Below are 17,844 nucleotides of genomic sequence, written 5' to 3' on the forward strand. Positions count from 1 at the left end.
ATCCAAGTATGTGAACCACTTTTCCTGCACCACATAGGTAGATATCATCATAAAAACACAACAAATCAATTAATCAATTAAAACTACTCACTATATTCTTCCCCAGACATCTCAATTACTACCTGACACGTTCTTGAATTATGTCCGGGCTTACCGCACACTCCACAGCGCCGAACCCCCGGTCCGACCGACTTTCTTTGACCACTACTTCTTGACGATTCTGCAACTACCTGCGCATCAACATCCATCTGATCAATTGCCTGCCTTGCTTCATCTACTGTCATTACTCCTCCCTTCCGTATTCGGGTTCTTTTTGCCCTTCGGCACCGGCTTAGTATCTTATTTGCCTCTTGAACATCATCAAGCCTGGCTGTCAGTAAGGTAATCTTATGCATACATTCCTTTGTTGACTTCTCTAGAGACTTCATAGCTTCAATAACTGACTCTGGAGAGCTACTGTGATGTCTTCTGATTCGTCGTTCAAGGTATTCAGACTGAGAGCCAGCCTCAAGCACGGTCTTTGGCGTCTTTGAGACCCAAGGGGTTGAAGGGTTAGCGACCTCTTCAGCAGGCGTTGGAGTCCGCAGCTGCACATCAAGCTTTGAGATCACACTTTCTGGGTCTAAAGGAACAAGCCCGGCTCCTCTAAAGGCTGACTTGATATTTTTTTCGGTCATAGTAGCTTGATGCGCTGCATAAAAGGCCGGGAAGAACTCGGTCTTACAAACATGTGTTATAGAGCATCTGATCAAATGCTCAATTTCTCGACCGTAAGCGTTTTTAAGCAGGTTAAAGTACCCGACATCAAGAGGCTGGAGTAGATGAGATGAATGAGGTGGCATACAAAGTGTAATAATCTTATGTTCCTCGCAATATCTCTCAAAATCGACAGAGTGGTGACTTTCGTGGCCATCGAGGATCAGAAGACGATAGGAACCAACCCATCGGTTGCTTGTACACCGATTAAAGTGCTTTAGCCACTCAAGACCTATCTCGTTATCGGTCCCGCCATTTTGGCTTGTCGCAATAGCCCAATCGCCCGGGAGGTTACTTTCTCGGTACCAGTTGGCGAGGTGATATTGGCCCCCACCGATGATAAACGGCTGGATCGCCCAGCCTGCCGCATTAATCGCCTGAATGACCGTAATCCATTCCCGGTTTCCAGGCTGCACTGATTTAGGTCTTCCACGCCTGTCTGTGCCTGTGACAACCATTCCGCTTGCAATCATGCCTATAAGGAAGCCAGTCTCGTCAAAGTTCCAGATATCATCTGATCGAATGCCGTACTTCGCAATTGTATTCGCTACAAGCCTAAACCAATCGCGAATAATAGTTGGATCTTCGCATTTGGCTCTTTGATAGTCATATTTACGAAAAAAACGCATCTTGAGCTCTTTATGTCGCGTGACGAAGTTATGAGCCCAGGGCTTGCCGACAGGTAGCTCGTCGCGGTCAGCGAGCAGTCGGTTGGCCATTTCTTCAACAGCACGCAGTCGGGGAGGAAATCCTCACGTATCTAGGTCGAGAATAAACTGAACTATAATCTTTTCCTCTAGATTTGATAAACGGCGTGATTTTGGAATCCAGTCGCGTCGAGATTGGAGACCATTCTGTCTGCGACTTAAGGTTATGCGATTAACTTTATATATATCTGCAGCGCATCGGAGGCTTAATTTAGGATTAGTTTGAAGTGCCTGAAGGGCAAGAAGTATTCTAGCTTCGTAATTTGGTCTGACATGCTTGGTGGTTGATAAATCAATTGATTAAGTGAAAAGTTAGGTGTAGGAGGGAAAAGTGGTTCACATGCTTGGATGGTTCACATGCTTGGATGGTTCACATGCTTATCATGTACGTTATAAGCTATTAAAATTACAGCTATTTTAGGCTTAGTTTGAATTCTTAAAGAATTCTTTAAAGCCCGGATTTAAGGTGGAAATAAGACTAGGTCACATACTTGTCTAGGTCACAAGCTTTTCAACCACGTTAGTCCCTAATATTCTCTAGTAATATTATATAATTACTCCTAGTTACTGACCTTCTAAGTAATACTTACTTTAAAGGCACCTTTTTACCCAATTTCTATAGGAATATATCTTGGCCGAGTAATAATATTCGCGACTGATACTCGGAAATATATCTAAGAAAAAAGATAGTGAACTAGTTAATTATAAATTATCATATTATACCCCTACTAAAAACATTACCTACTTATAAGCCTTGAGATACTCCTAAATAGTTCATTCTCTTATGGAGCCATTGCCGTATTGCCAGCAGCTAGAAACAATTTCGATCTGTTTCCATCTACATACTCTTCTGATCTGAGGCTGTATTGGGTCCCGAACAGGTGACCTATCCAGTCTTGGCCGCGGTTGATGAAAAGCGACGACCTGTCGTGTATGTAGCCGAGATCTCGTAGAGCGTCCTCTTGATCCGTACTCAGCACTCCAAGCTGTGCCACGAAATCCCTCTCATTTGCGAAATGCTCGGTCCAGTTGACGCGTTCGCAGAGAGGGATCCTGTTTCCCCCAGCATCCGTACCTATCCAGTCGATGCTTGGATTCCCGAACGTGAAGACCCTTAGTCGAGCATCCATTGCAGCTCGATGCATGTTGTTCCTTACAAAATCTTGCAAAACAAGCCTCAACAAGAGACATCCCTGAGAGTAGGCAATCATCACGATATAGCCATTGGACCCCACATTTTGAAGCGCGGCTGACAATTCACGGCTCAGAGCCCTTTGAGCGGCCATGCTACTCGGTGTCCTTTCAATGAGAGCGTTTTGCCGTCCATTGGTGTCTCTCTCTCCAGCACACTCGATCAAGTCCCAAAGGATACCATCACTCCTGTTGAAGACGCCCCGGATATCCCTGTTAAATGTATCTCGCAGCTTTTCGCAGTACAATTGAAACCAGAAGTATTCTCCACAAATCCCATTCACAAAAAGCCATTGCTCGCCGTGATTGGGGGTGTTGTCTGGAGCTCTGGTCGTGAGTGCTGGTGGAAGTATGACTGTCCCATTGTTGCCAAAATCGCTCCTCAGGGTTGTGTTTATGGGGAGCTGGTCGAGAGACCTGTTTTGCTTGCCCATCAAGAAGATGTGAGAGAGCGATTTAGCTAGGCGTTGCAGCTGACAAATCAGAGTGTGCCTGTTCATCGCCCTCGTGAGGTCTAACTCGTTGTAGCGGTTGTATCTCCCGTGTACGTTTCCGCCGTTCGGACTGCCGTCCATCGAAAGTGCAGTAGCATAGAGTTTTGCTGGCTCTACTAAGCCGATCAGAAATAAGACCAAATCGGATTTGCGTTCCAGTATGAATACCAGGGTCTCTCTATTGGCGTCATTGGTGAATATTTCTGTCCATATCTGGAGCGCCTGCGCAAAGTCTGTCTGGCCAATTGCCACGAGGGTGCATCTCATGACTTTGAAAACCACATTCTTCACAACATTCCCCGCCCCTTTGCAGAAGATTGTTCTTGCCGCCTCCAGGATGATGTTCGCCTCTGTCTCGCTAACTGCCTCTTGAATGCGCCGTGTCACTTGAGACAGCAAGCTTCTCAAGCTGTCGTCGTGTGCCTTGCGCAATATTTCTTTGACGATTTCCAGAGCCTCGTTCGGGTCAGCCAGTGCTTGAGCAGCCCAGGCAACAGTTCCTATAGCCGAGCCAGCTACATTTGCACCGATTCCAAACGCACCTTCAACCACCTTTCCACCGGTTTCAATCACAGCACCAATCTCGTTACCCATCCTCTCTACAGGAGAGTGGCAAAATAAAAGAGTAATCGTTTATCGAGAGTGAGGATGACGAAGAGAGCTGAAGTGAGAAAATTGTAAAAGTTGGTTTGGTGAGAATCTCCCTATTTTGACTTGTAATAAGTTATCATGACAGAGAATATGTTGAGCGGATAAGGACAGGACGAGAGTGCGTTGAATCTTATAACTCTAAGAGAAAACAGCCTGAGCCATGGTACTCCACAAGTCATTCCAGTAGGGCTAGATCTGACGCTACTATGGACACTGACCAGGCCCGAAGACGTGCACAAAGCAAGGTTGCATTAGCATGTCAGAGATATCTTAGAACACAATGTCGTATTACTTGCGAAGATACGTATCCTCCTTTAGCTGAGCGGGTGCCTACTGTCTGCTTGTAATTCACTAAATTACACATTTTTCGTCCGTGCGCTAGCCCCCTGTCTCCATTATCTTCATGAAACTACATCCTTTTTATCCGTGCACGTTGGTTGGAATTTAAACGCCTCACTGCCTCGGCCCCTACTGCACAATAACCTGAGGAACTCTAATATGTACTGGTCTGAGCGTAATGCCCCTCACGATCTCGTGCGGCAGACCTGGTAACTATACCCTATCAGAATTACTAGGTGAATAGCATTTAAACTCTGTTAGCCCGCCGAACTTACAAGGTTAGCCCTACTTCCGTTAAGCTGCGGAGGTAAGCTGTCAACTTGCAAAAGACGGCCATTTCCTGCGATAGGGAGAAAAGCTCGTCCAGAGGTAGGTTGGGGAGCGGCGCATCCGGTCGAAAGACACAATTCACGTGGTAGCAACGGCACCATGTGAGCCGTCATGATGCGTTTGGTCGTCATATCCCTATTCGAGCAGCGTATCACGTTTTCTTCGTCTGTAGACTGCCTTGAAGTGCGAACTCAAACTGCTGTTCAGAATTTCCAGAGTTCAGGCCACAGGTTTAGTTAGTGGGTGTATTGCGCAAGAAGTGGATGTTGCGAACATGCGATGAACGGGGCGTGGGAAGTTCCAGAACACCACATGTTTCGGCACTTGAAGACATTCGGCCAACAGGCTATTATCATATCACATGGCTAAAGTATTGGAGTTCTTGGTTGTAGTGCATTGATTCACTTGCGTTTGACCAAAAGATCAGATATCAGCCACAAAACCTTGAAAAAAGCGTAGAAGGCTATGGATTGCTATTGGGCCAAAACCAGAAAAGGATCCTGTTCAATGTTGATATACTTGAGTGGGCCAATTCTGTAAAGTCTAGCTGGTCCCTTTTCCCTTCGTTGATGCTTTGTTAGTGGATGTTGTCGATATAGGGTTGAGGTTCTTTGGCAAGTGGAGAAACTGGGCGGCCCGGAGTGTCAAGCCAGACAAGGCCCCGGTTTGGTATACCCCATAGATAGTGTAATGCGAGGAGTCGCTAAAAATAGCTTTTACTTACCTGAAGTAACTATGTCGGAGGAAAAAACATAATTCAAAACTATTTTATGCCTATTTTACAACATTTACGTATACAATTCGTCACCATTTTCAACAGCCATTTTTGGCTGTCATCCTTTACAGTAGTATTTATTCGATAACTACTAAACCACTGCTATATGCAAAATATTAACCATACGGTAGCCATCCTTACCTGAAACTAATTTTGTAAAACCCTTCCAAAGACGAAATACGAAAGATCTTGTATACAGTTTGAATACATGGACACATATATTTTCGCAACTAATCTGGCCCTGAATTAATCGTACGACTCTCCGCTTCTGAAACCAGTCAGCCACATATGTATGTGCGATGTCACTCGAAGATCATCGCCAAATCAACTATATGTTAGCTACACTATTTCGCACACTTCATGGCCTTCCTGTCATACATACGTAGGTATATACACATTGCATACGTACTGAAAGTCTAAAACGCCTACTCTTCTATTCCTAATTGTCGTGTACCCCTAATTGTTGCCTACCCCTGTTTATTTCTCACGTGTTTGTTTACCTCCCGTCTATTCCCATGTGGCCATACTATGGTGACTTATGTTTTCTCATTTCGATCGACAGTCTGCGGGCGCATTACACGCGTAAACGGTTACTTCAGCTTTTTTACACCGTCTACTCTCTTTGCTGTAATTTCAATACGAGGTTTCCTCCAACAATCTTTAAAACTTCGTGCCATCAAAAGGCTGCAAATAAGTAGGTTTCAAGGGTGCAGGACCATATCGCCAGGACGTCTCGACGACAAGACTAAGGGTGACCATCACCAGGACGTTATAGATGTAACTGACCACCTGTATCGCAAACCGCCATAAGAAGACCACCAGCCTACAAGTAAGCATAGTTCCAACGTAAATACCAACACGTAGAGCAGAAGCGCCGTACTTCAGGTCGGGAGCAATATACAGGACATCGATACAGCCGGCAGTCACTCTTAAGGAAAAGCTCCTCCCGGCACTTTTAAAGGCCATCGGCAGGATTATTGGGATTAGGAGGATATACAGCTAAATTCACTATATAATTGTAAGCTAACTACCGTGTCATTCAGCTTGCAAACACACAAGAGGGACTTGAAATCATCCAGCACGACTATCATGAACCATTCAGGCCTCGTTGATATGGACCTCGATCTTGTTTGTACCAGTGGCCCTTGTCTTGATATAGGTCAGATCCGGCGCCCGCTGTGGGTCCCCGAGATGGTTAGTCATGAGCCAGGTGCCGTTGTCCTCTAGGTTGAAACCGGTGCCGGTGTCAATAAGGCGGGCTTTAAACTCGGACTGGGCTGAGACCGCGTGGGCCTCAACCATATCGGTGCCTGTGTTTCTGATCTTTATATAGTACAGGTCGGCAAACTGGCCGCTGCCGATTCGTGGAGCGAGACACCAGGTACCGTTGTCCTCGACGGCGAAATCGGTACCAACCTGCTTGGTGAAGCTCTGATATCGAGACTCCTTGCTGGCGACGTGGTACTCGATTTTGCCGGTGCCCGTGTTGCGTGTCTTGATGTACACAAGGTCTCCCTTCGCTGACATAGTCCAGACGCCGTTGTCCTCAATGTGGAAGACAGTGCCCGTCTGGAGCACAAACCGCTGGTAACGGGACGCAGCGTCAGCGACATGTACCTCAATCTTTCCGGTGCCCGTATTTCGCGTCTTGATGTAGACAAGGTCGGCCTTGCCGTCGCCCGTGTAGTCCTGCATCAGCCAGGTGCCGTTGTCCTCTATGTCGAAGACGGTGCCTGTCTGAATGATGAACTTCTGGAAGCCTGACTCCCTGCTGACAGCATGCACCTCGATCTTATTGGTGTCCGTGTTTCGCGTCTTGATGTAAACGAGGTCCTGCGTGCCGCTGCCGTCGACGTCGGCAAAGGTCCATACGCCATTGTTCTCGATGTTAAAGGCAGTGCCGGTGGCGACGATTCTCTTCTGGTAGGCCATGATTAGGATGTTGTTTGGAGATGTGAATATGAAGTTTGGTGTAAATGTAATGTCTGGTGTTTTGAGCTTGTTTGTGGTTAGATCTTGGGTTCTTGGTAGCGCTATGGCCTTCTTTATATACCCTGTACTGATCATCTTGGTGTCGAACTGTCGGACTCTCCCATACAGTCTTCTCCTTGCAAAGGTCCACCTCTTCAGCTTCGCTCAGTCCGACACAAGAACACATCTAGACCTCGTTCTCAGCTCGCCACAAACAATATCACATTTCCGTCACTAGACTATTGAGATAGAAGTTTGTCCAGTCAGGCCATTCATGTCGTCTTCAGCCAGACATTGTCAGACACAAAAGTTAGTTGTCAGAATGAGGCTTTCCAGCCATCGTCGCAATTCGTTCTCCGGGACCAGGCTATTAATTCTCAGGCAGCCATGCGCGCTGTGTGTCTTAAAAGCCAACAGCTGACTCTTTCTCTCTACACAGCCGAGTTATCTTTCGGCCAGATTCCTTTATCGAACTGCTACCTGTTCATATCAGCCAGCCACAGCGAACCATGGGGCAGGGGGAAGCGATTCTGACACTGGATTTATCAAGCCACAGCGCATGAGGGGCCATTTCAGCTCAGTGTGTCTGCCATCCTTGGCTGCTCTCTTTCCAGGATACCAGCTTAAGTGGATCGAATTTGCAGGGGGCATGCGGCTTGCCTATTAGCTAGCCATAACGAGGCCCAAGCATGCCTCACAGGAAACACAGGAGAAGGCTCTGTGGCATTTATTGTTGAAAATATAGTTTGTGCCTTTTATTATATTAAGTAGTAATTTCTTATTTATATTATTAGTAAAATTCTTAGTATTAAGAAGAGTATCTACTTAAGTAATATCATATTTGAAATACCTAAGAGGCAATATAGTACTATTTAATAATCTGTTTAGTTATAAAATACCTCCGTAAACCGTCGGCACTTATGGCAGAACCCTGGAAAATGTTGCTCGCTGCAAAGCCGGAAAAACAAGCTTGTCTTATGTCGATCTCATGGTGCTAGGCGTTCTAGACCAGACCTAGTCTACTAACGTTAGTCTATCCGTACCCGTACCGAATTTAAAGCTATTCTGTAGTTAGTTATTACCCCACATTCACAGCATTGGTTGGCAAGACGAGGAGGTCCAACTGCGTTTTAGGGCTGTACACCGCGGCGCCCTGTTCTGCTGACCAGGATGGCATCCCAGGATCAGTGCATTCATCTCACAGAGATATTCACTCGCTGCTTGTCCACCTTTACATATAAAAGTCTATTTTGACTGGCAGCATGAAAACAGGTTCTCGACAATTTGGCTTCTCATAAGCTCTTCTCCGGATAAGCTCTATAAGCTATATAAATGAGATAATGTTTCGAGTCGCTGCCGTTCCCAATCACAAGACGTGACCGGTAGAGTCCGTGACCTTCCGACAACGAACAATCCCGATTGCAACCAAGATCTTATGCAGTGCACTGGGAGTAAAAATCGTTTAGCACCTTAGGGATAGGGTGGACCTACTGTACCAATTACCACTGGTAATGGCACCCAATATCATTTTTTCTAGCCCGTGCATCAGTCTCTTGATCTTAGGTTCTAGGTTCGAATACAAAAATTACTCGGCCTGTGCGCCTTCCCTCGCTTACATGGTATGGTTTAGTGTACTAATCCCCTGTCGCTCAAATAAGTAGGAAGCGGCTTGATCGGCTCAATGTTGAAATGGAAGAGAACATAGTGCATGATGACCGTATGTACAAAGAGATGATCAAATACAACCCGGCCTAGGTGCCCTGTTATTTCTCCGGAAAAGACAGAAGCTAAAAATGGCCTAGATCATCTCACTCACATTCGTAGCATTGCTCCAGTGCCATTTAGCCCGTTCCGAAAGCATGGCTTTGCCATATAGTGGGCGTTAGGGCCACTAAAGGGATGGATAACAGAGTTTCTTCCTTCCCCGAGGAAAGAGAAAACAGCCTTGGTCTATGGCCGTCTTCGGTTCTAATGCAATCCCGGTCAAAATCCCCAAAACGGCTTGCTTGACCGGCTGCAGCCATAAAAGCCCCTCAGCACAGACTGACCAAACAGGGCTTGGTGGCGGGCAGCCGACTACGCAGCGATGGAAGCACAGGGCCATCGGGCGTTCAGTGGCACTTTGATAGACTGACAAGTGCAGGCGAGCAACTCAAAAGCGGCTCGGCGAGTCACTTAGTGGTGCGAGAGGACAATTGCGGCATGGCAGTGAGGAGAGCCGAATGGGCAATCATTGGCTGTCGTATGTTTCCTCAATTGCGAGGTGACACGCTTTACCCCGCAAACCATGTTAGTATCAAGTTGTTAGGCAGATCGGCCCGCTCCGCGAAGACAATTAAGACCTGACGAAGGAACGTGTATTATGGATTCGCTCTCAAAGAAAAAAGCCTCCGACTGCATTGCAGGTATTGGTGTTTCCTGTCTCGCTTCATTCTGAATACCGACGAGTGACGAGTTGCTTTGTGTATGGTGGTGTGGTTGCGCCATTTTCTCAACCAACGTAGCGGAAGTTTCCTCCGCCCATTGCTACCTGAGCTGAGGTGGCTAGCTGTAAGGTTGCAGGTCTTGTTCCCGACTGTCGTATGTTCGAAAGAGGCCCGAGCGTGGTCTGAGCAAATGCCCATTTTCCGTCCTTGCAGCCTTATGGACCTTGGCATTGTGGATTACCATGTAGATCATTCTCAGTGGGTTTTGATCGCAACAGCGCATCCGCGATTACGGACTGAAATTAGATGGTTAATAGGAGTTGCGCATTTGCGACTTTGCATTGCCCAGGGCTAGAAAATGGAAAGAATATTATTCTAGGAATATATAACGTATAGGTCATGGATACCGCGTGAAATAGTAAGCAAGTGAAATACGTTCAAATTTACCTGTAGTTACACTTTTAACGCTAATTTTTCTGGAATATTATCTAAATTCCAGGATACGGTTAATATAGCTAAAACTTATATTATGTATAACGTACATGATAAGCGAGTGAAACAGACAAGCGAGCGGAACACTTTTCTTCAGCTATCAAAATAGAAATCACCAGAAAAACACAACAAACCATCCAATCAATTAAAATTAATCGCTATACTATTCTTTACATACTGCAACAACTATCTGACATGTTCTTGCGTTATGCCCAGTCTTGCCGCATGATCCACAGCGTCTTTCCTTCGCTTGCGCCGACCTTCCTTGACCACCAATTCTCGACGATTCGCCCCCTACCTGCGTATCAACATCCATCTGATCAATTGCTTCCCTTCCTTCATCTACTGTCATTACCCCTCTTTTCTGTAACCGACTTCTCTTTGCCCTCCGCCGCCGGCTTAGTGTCTCATTCGCCTGTCGAAGGTCGTGGACCTCGGACCTCAATAAGGCATTCTCATGCATCATTGCCTGTGTTCCCTTAGAAAGAGACTTTAAGGCTGCCAAAATTGACTCTGGTGAGCTACTATGGTGCCTGCCTATTCGCCTTTGGAGGTATTCAGACTGATATTGGGCCTCAAGTACGGTCTTGGGCGTCTTCGAAACCCAAGGGGTTGAGGGGTCGACCTCCTCTTCAGCCGGCGTTGGAGTCCGTAGCTGTATATCAAGCTTTGAGACTATACTTTCCGGGTCGATAGGAATAAGCCCGGCCCCTCTAAAGGCAGCCCTGATATTTTCTTCTGTCATAGTAGCTTGAAATGCAGCATAGAAGGCCGGAAAGAACTCGGTCTTGGAAACGTGGGTTATGGAGCATCTGATCAGATGCTCTATTTCTCGACCGTAAGCCTTCTTAAGCAGCCCAAAGCACCCAACATCAAGGGGCTGAAGCAGGTGAGACGAATGAGGTGGCATACAGAGCGTAATGATCTTGTGTTCTTCGCAATATATCTCAAAGTCGGCTGAGTGGCGACTTTCGTGCCCATCAAGGATTAAAAGACGATAGCGATTCTTTGATTGCTTGGTAGTACACCGGTCGAAGTGCTTTAGCCACTCAAGTCCTATCTCATTATCCGTCCAGCCATTTTGGGACGTTGCAGTAGCCCAGTCGCCCGGGAGGTTGCTTTGTCGGTACCAGTTGGCGAGGTGATATTGGCCCGCACCTATGATAAACGGCGGGATCGCCCGGCCTTCCGCATTGATCGCTTGAATGACGGTAATCCATTCCCGGCTTCCAGGCTGCACTGATTTTGGCCTTCCGCGCCTCTCTGCACCTGTGACGACCATTCCGCTTGCAATCATGCCCATCATAAAGCCAGTCTCGTCAAAGTTGTAGATTTCATCAGGTCGGATGCCATAACGTACATGATAAGCGAGTGCAACAGACAAGCGAGTGCAACAAAAAATCCCGCAATTTACATCTTCCCAATTTAATCAATTAATTTTCAACCACCAAATATGTCAGACCCAAATATTGAGGCTAGGATTCTTCTTGCACTTCGTGCCCTTCAAAATGACCCAAAATTAAGTCTCCGACGCGCCGCAGGCATTTACCAGGTCCGTTATTGGACTTTACATCGCCGACAGAAGGGTATCCTTTCTACGCGTGATTCTATCCCAAAATCACGCAAACTATCTGATCTAGAGGAACAGATCATAGTTCAGTTCATTCTCGATCTGGATTCGCGAGGATTCCCCCCGCGACTGCGTTGTGTTGAGGAGATGGCTAACCGATTGCTCGCCGACCGCGAGATGCCGCCTGTCGGCAAGCGCTGGGCCTCTAACTTCGTCAAGCGACACAAAGACCTCAAGACGCATTTTTTCCGTAAATATGACTACCAGAGAGCCAAATGTGAAGATCCGACCATTATTCGCCACTGGTTTAGGCTCGTAGCAAATGTAATCGCCAAGTATGGCATCCGACCTGATGAAATCTATAACTTTGACGAGACTGGCTTTATGATGGGCGTCATTGCGAGCGGAATGGTCGTCACAGGTGCTGAAAGGCGTGGAAGACCAAAATCAGTGCAGCCTGGAAACCGGGAATGGATTACAGTCATTCAGGCGATCAATGCCGAGGGCCAAGCGATCCCGCCGTTCATCATAGGTGCGGGCCAATATCACCTCGCCAACTGGTACCGAGAAAGCAACCTCCCGGGCGATTGGGCTATTGCGACGAGCCCTAATGGCTGGACAGATAACGGGATAGGCCTTGAGTGGCTAAAGCACTTCGACCGGTGTACAACCAAGGGATCAAAAAATCGCTATCGTCTTCTGATCCTCGACGGACACGAAAGTCACCACTCGGTCGACTTTGAGAGATATTGCAAGGCAAATAAAATCATCACGCTTTGTATGCCGCCTCATTCGTCTCATCTGCTGCAGCCTCTTGATGTCGGGTGCTTTGGCCTGCTTAAGAAGGCTTACGGGCGAGAAATCGAGCATTTGATCAGATGCTCTGTAACCCACATTTCCAAAACCGAGTTCTTCCCAGCTTTTTACACCGCCTACCAGGCCACAATGACAGAGAAAAATATTAAAGCAGCCTTTAGAGGAGCCGGACTTGCTCCTCTCGACCCAGAAAGTGTAATCTCGAAGCTTAATGTGCAGCTGCGGACTCCGACGCCTGCGGAGGAGGTAGTTAGCCCCTCAACCCCTTGGGTCTCAAAGACCCCAAAGACTATCCTTGAGGCCGACTCTCAGCTTGAATATCTTGAAAGGAGAATCAAAAGGCATAAAAGTAGCTCTCCAGAGTCGATTCTGGAAGCATTGAGGTCTTCTTCTAAGGGAACAAAGATAGTTATGCATAAGGTTGCCTTATTAGAGGCCAGGGTCCAAGATCTTGAACAGGCAAATGAGATACTAAGCCGGCGGCGGAGGGCAAAAAGAACCCGGCTACAGAAAGGAGGAGTGATGACAGTAGAGGAAGGAAGGCAAGTAATTGATCAAACGGATGCTGATACGCAGGCGGTGGCTGGACCATCGAGAAGTGGTGGTCAAGGAGGGCCTGCGCGAATGAAGGAAAGGCGCTGTGGAGCGTGCGGCAAGACAGGACATAATGCAAGGACCTGTCAGATAGTTGTCGCTATGTCTCTGGAAGAATATAGTGATTAATTTTACTTAATTAATAGTCTGTTGTGTTTTTATGGCTATTTCTATTTGAGATGTTGGGATGTTGTGTTGCACTCGCTTGTCTGTTGCACCCGCTTATCATGTACGTTACTCGATATCTTTCTAATAATTCCGTCACAGGCGGTAAGTGTGATAGTACAATGACGTTCTTATTCGTTCCTCAGATCATGGCATTACCCTTAATAAAGCAGTGTGTTCCCGTCGATAATTTAGAATAAGATCACGATCTTTGCTTTTGAAGCTATAATTTGTATCATAATTATATACTACTCTTTAAAAATGGCTGAGAACTTGATGGCGAAGGCGGCGGAGTCAGTTTTGGGTCATAGCGACCAGGACCGTGCCACACACGTTGATATCTCGAATCCAGACCGCGAAGGTCACAAGTACGCGGATGAGAGTGGGGAGAAGATGAAGGCATTAGTCTGGATCGGCAAGAATGATGTCCGCGTTGGTCTGTTCCCTATTCCCGGCGAGTATGAGCATAGACTTGCTGACGTGCCAATCAGTTGAGACTAGCAAACCTCGAATTATTGAGGACCACGACGCGATTGTGAGAGTTACTGGTACATCGATCTGTGGCAGTGACGTTCATATCATGCATGCAGCGATTCTTCAGGCCGAGAAGGGCGATATTTTAGGTCATGAGTTCTGCGGCGTTATCGAGGCTGTGGGCTCAGCTGTGACCAAATTCTCGCCAGGAGACCGCGTCGTCAATAGTTTCGTTGTCTCATGTGGCAAATGCGAATTTTGCAAACAGAACCTAACCACGGCTTGCGAAAAGACAAATGCATCGACAGTTCATGAGAAGCTGTATGGCTCACGGATGGGCGGCATTTTTGGGTACTCTCATTTTACTGGCGGCTATGCTGGCGGCCAAGCCGAGTTCGTGAGAGTTCCCCTTGCCGATAACAACTTGCTAAGGCTGCCTCACTCTGTGCCGGACGAGAAAGGTCTGTTCGCCTACTGAAACTGCATGCGCTTTCCTAACGTTCAATAGGACTGTACCTGTCTGATGTTCTGCCTACCTCATATCATAGTGTCTACTACACAGGAGTCAAAGCTAATGACTGCGTTGCCATCTGGGGCCTTGGCCCTATCGGCCTCATGGCCTGCGTCTGGGCGTTCCAGATGGGGGCTAAGCGCGTCATAGCCATCGACAACAACTGGCGCACCGAGTATGCAAAGCCCAAGATTGAAAACCTGGAGACAATCAATTACACTACCCTTGCAAGCGGCGAAACTGTGCCGGATAAAGTCCACGAGATGGTCCCTGGCGGGGTTGATGTTAGCATTGATGCAACTGGCGGCGAGTATGCCAAAGGGTGGGCGCATAAGCTAGAGATATGGGCAGGTCTGGAGCAGGACACGAGTGAGATGATAAACGAGTGCATTCGCTCCACGAGGAAATTCGGCGCAGTTGGCATAATTGGTGATTACGTCGGAGGTGAGTGTTCCAACGAGTATCAGCTGCAGTCATCATGATGATAGTGCAGTCACCAACCACTTCAACGTGGGTTCTCTCATGGAGCGCGGCATCCGCCTGATCGGATGCGGCCAAGCTCCAGTTCAAAAATGTACATCCACTCCGTTGCCTGTTTTGGGCGATTTCCAACATATTGTACAGTGCAAGCACTAACCGACGCTGTAGACTGGGAAGACCTCCTTTATAAGGTCGAAAATCTAACAATTGATCCTACTATAATGCTTACTCATCGTTTCAAGATAGATGATATTGCTAAAGGGTACTACGTGCAGGAGAAGAGGGAAAAGGGTCTCGTCAAGTGCTTTGTAGAGACGCGTTTTTCGGCTCGGCCTGCCCCAGATACGCCAGAACTCACCACCCTATGATGTATTTTTAATAGACTCCAGAGAAAAGCGTCAGCAGAATGGAAATTTTAAAACGGTGCAAACTAAGATTCAGTCGTCAGTCTATAATATGCACTCAGATAAGTCGAGCGCACTGCCAGGGTATGGAATTTCAAGAAACTATCTCCCCTACTGACCCTGGAACGAAGGACAGAAAGCGAAGAAGGGCGGTGACCGTTTATAATTGAGAATTTATACCATACCATATAAACTTTAATATGATCAAACACCGGATATACTTGTAACACACGCAATAAATGTGCTGGCGATGACGCTCGCTGCCAATCTTCAAACAGTCCGTGCAGCGAGGAGTCGGCGACCACGATCGTGCTTTGTAACATGTCAAGTGCCGCATGGCCAGCCCCATATGACGATAAGCAGAACTTATGAAAAATGAACAGGTCGATGACGAGAAAACGAACACACAAATGGGCATAGCATGACACATCATTATCGCATTGTGATGCCATCCCATACCCCGCTACGCACCAGGTTAAAGAACAAGGCATAAATACCTGAACTTAATTGTAAACTCTGCTCACTCTACTCATCATTCATCTTTTCTGATGTTTGCATTTCGCTCACTTCGCCGTCTACCGTCCACTAGAATCCGAGAGATTCAACAGGCGCGGCTATTCAGCAAAACTTGCTTTACCATGTCGCAACAGAAGGAGACGGCGTCATATTCCGATCTGAAAGTTTCAGATGAAGCGCACCAGCAGCATGGCTTTGATCACCCATTTATGCAAAAGGGCCCCCGGTAACTAGTGGTATTCGAATCTGGTGAAGGTGCCATGCTCAAAGATGTCGAAGGCAAGGAGTACCTTGATGCTATGGCAGGCATCGCAGTGGCCCATCTAGGCCATGGTCGTAAGGACCTTGCCCAAGTGGCATACGAACAAGTTCAGTGGCCCAGTCTAACCAAAGCCATCTCTTCAATTCTGTAATTTTTGGCTAATAGCCGTGGCGTAGATGTCCAAGCTGGAGGTAAGCTCGAACCAGCGCAATCTTACGAGTACAAACGCCATCAAAGTATGTGAGCGCCTCTCCGGTCTTGCCGCACAGGCATTCCAGGAAAAGATGACTGGCTCCCGGGTCTACTTGACTGCCGGCGGTGGCGAGGGAATCGAAGCAGCCTATCATCTGGCGCTGCGCTACTGGAATAAGTCTGGTCCTCTGGGCTCGAGCCTAGGCGGGGGATATAGGAAACAGAAGCTCATCTCGTTCCGCAATTGCTATCGCGGTAGCACATTCATACCAGCTTCCATGAAGCCAGAGTTTTCGGACTATGGATGGAAGAGATGGATGGAGGGCGAGTCCGAGAATGTGTGCAAAAGTTCGCCACATGAGTTGTTTATGGACAAGAAAAAGATGAAGCCGGGCGAGAATGTCGGCCAAGGGGCTGGTAAGTTCTGTGAACCCCTGCGGACCTCGGCGTTCTGCTGACGCTTAGGTTCAAAAAGCGAGACAGCTGGAAGAGGCCATCATCGGCGAAGGACCCGAAACTGTTGCTGCATTCGTGTTTGAACCGGCCCAAGGTGATGGCGGTGCCGTAGATATGCACCGAGAGTTCTTCCCTCTTGCACAAGAGATATTTAAGAGGCACGGCGTATCGATGATCGCTGATGAGGTGAAGGGATGCATCCCCGTTTGGTTTGTGCTGTACTGATCAATGGCACGACATGAATTCTAGATCATGGCATTTGCCAAAACCGGCCATTGGTTTGGCATGGAGCTCTATGGCGTCTGTCCAGATATCATGGTTATCAGCAAGGGGCTGACCTCTGGCTACCTACCCATGGGTGCCGTGATATACACCAACGAGTTATGGTAGACGGCATTCAACAGTACCAGCACCAAACTAATGGCTTCTGACGTTTGGCAGCACGACTACACATGGTCTGGACATCCAGTTTGTGCTGCTGTAGCACTTCGTGCACCTGACCTGATTGATTCGGAGAGCTTGATTACCAAATGTGCTGAGCGCGGGCGTGTCTTTCTCGATATCTTGAAGAACAAGTTAGAGGGGCTACATGTGGTTCAACAAGTGCGAGGGACTGGCGTCGCAAGTATGGGAAGTATATCAATCTGTGCCCGGGCTATGCATGTTATACATATGATGCAAAACAAACCTAACACAATGTATGATCATTTAACTACTTTACTATGACGCAAAACTTTCCCAAGGCTACTTGCGTTAAGTCTAGAAACAGGTATTTGATAATTCGGTTGTTTATGACGGCTTGATGTTATCCGTATGTTTGAAGTATGACTTGTAGCTTATTACATTAATTATCGAAAGACTCTGATGCGGTCACTCCTAGAGATTTAATCCAATTACAGCTATGCCATTTGGGCAAGCCGGACCCATAGCATACTAAGCAACGAGCTCGAAATGGAATTGCGACTTATAAGGATATAACAATCATTGAATTCCATGTTCATTAAGTGGTTACGTGTCCTAACGAGGGATAGGTCGAGAATGAAGCCTTCAGTTGAGTACTCCTCCTCCCCTTGAGACTCGTGTAACGTTGTGTAGCCGCTAATGTCATAGTGGAACGCCCACTTGCAACAGCAACCAATGGTGTTCGCGCTTTTAAAGCTAACAATTTCATTGGGTGGTGTTCTCTCATCCGCGGTCCAGAAGTGTGTGACGTAAATTACAAGTTCCTTTGGGCTTGTAATTCGTACCAGTTAAAGCGCGTCGTCTGTTACT

The 17,844-nt window shown here is 47.2% G+C and overlaps 4 protein-coding genes across 4 annotated transcripts; 2 read left to right on the forward strand and 2 right to left on the reverse strand.

The window, feature by feature from the left end:
* Window positions 1–2,245: 2,245 nt before the first annotated feature.
* Window positions 2,246–3,742, reverse strand: FOXG_16680 (uncharacterized protein; the record flags this gene model as incomplete). The annotated part of the gene is made up of 1 exon (XM_018396704.1): window positions 2,246–3,742. One exon carries the CDS (start codon window positions 3,740–3,742, stop codon window positions 2,246–2,248), a length of 1,497 nt encoding a protein of 498 aa, XP_018257439.1.
* A 2,599-nt stretch (window positions 3,743–6,341) lies between these two features.
* On the reverse strand, window positions 6,342–7,175 carry FOXG_16681 (uncharacterized protein; the record flags this gene model as incomplete). Its single annotated transcript, XM_018396705.1, has 1 exon — window positions 6,342–7,175. One exon carries the CDS (start codon window positions 7,173–7,175, stop codon window positions 6,342–6,344), a length of 834 nt encoding a protein of 277 aa, XP_018257440.1.
* A 6,363-nt stretch (window positions 7,176–13,538) lies between these two features.
* Window positions 13,539–15,110, forward strand: FOXG_16682 (oxidoreductase; the record flags this gene model as incomplete). Its single annotated transcript, XM_018396706.1, has 5 exons — window positions 13,539–13,713; window positions 13,769–14,212; window positions 14,260–14,706; window positions 14,756–14,836; window positions 14,911–15,110. 5 exons carry the CDS (start codon window positions 13,539–13,541, stop codon window positions 15,108–15,110), a joined length of 1,347 nt encoding a protein of 448 aa, XP_018257441.1.
* Window positions 15,111–15,922: 812 nt separating this feature from the next.
* Window positions 15,923–16,962, forward strand: FOXG_16683 (uncharacterized protein; the record flags this gene model as incomplete). The annotated part of the gene is made up of 4 exons (XM_018396707.1): window positions 15,923–16,030; window positions 16,101–16,533; window positions 16,592–16,758; window positions 16,822–16,962. The coding sequence occupies 4 exons, from the start codon at window positions 15,923–15,925 to the stop codon at window positions 16,960–16,962; spliced, it is 849 nt and encodes a 282-aa protein (XP_018257442.1).
* Between the last annotated feature and the right edge of the window lie 882 nt (window positions 16,963–17,844).

This window comes from Fusarium oxysporum, chromosome 15 (genome assembly GCF_000149955.1).
Source record: "Fusarium oxysporum f. sp. lycopersici 4287 chromosome 15, whole genome shotgun sequence".
NCBI lineage: Eukaryota > Fungi > Ascomycota > Sordariomycetes > Hypocreales > Nectriaceae > Fusarium > Fusarium oxysporum.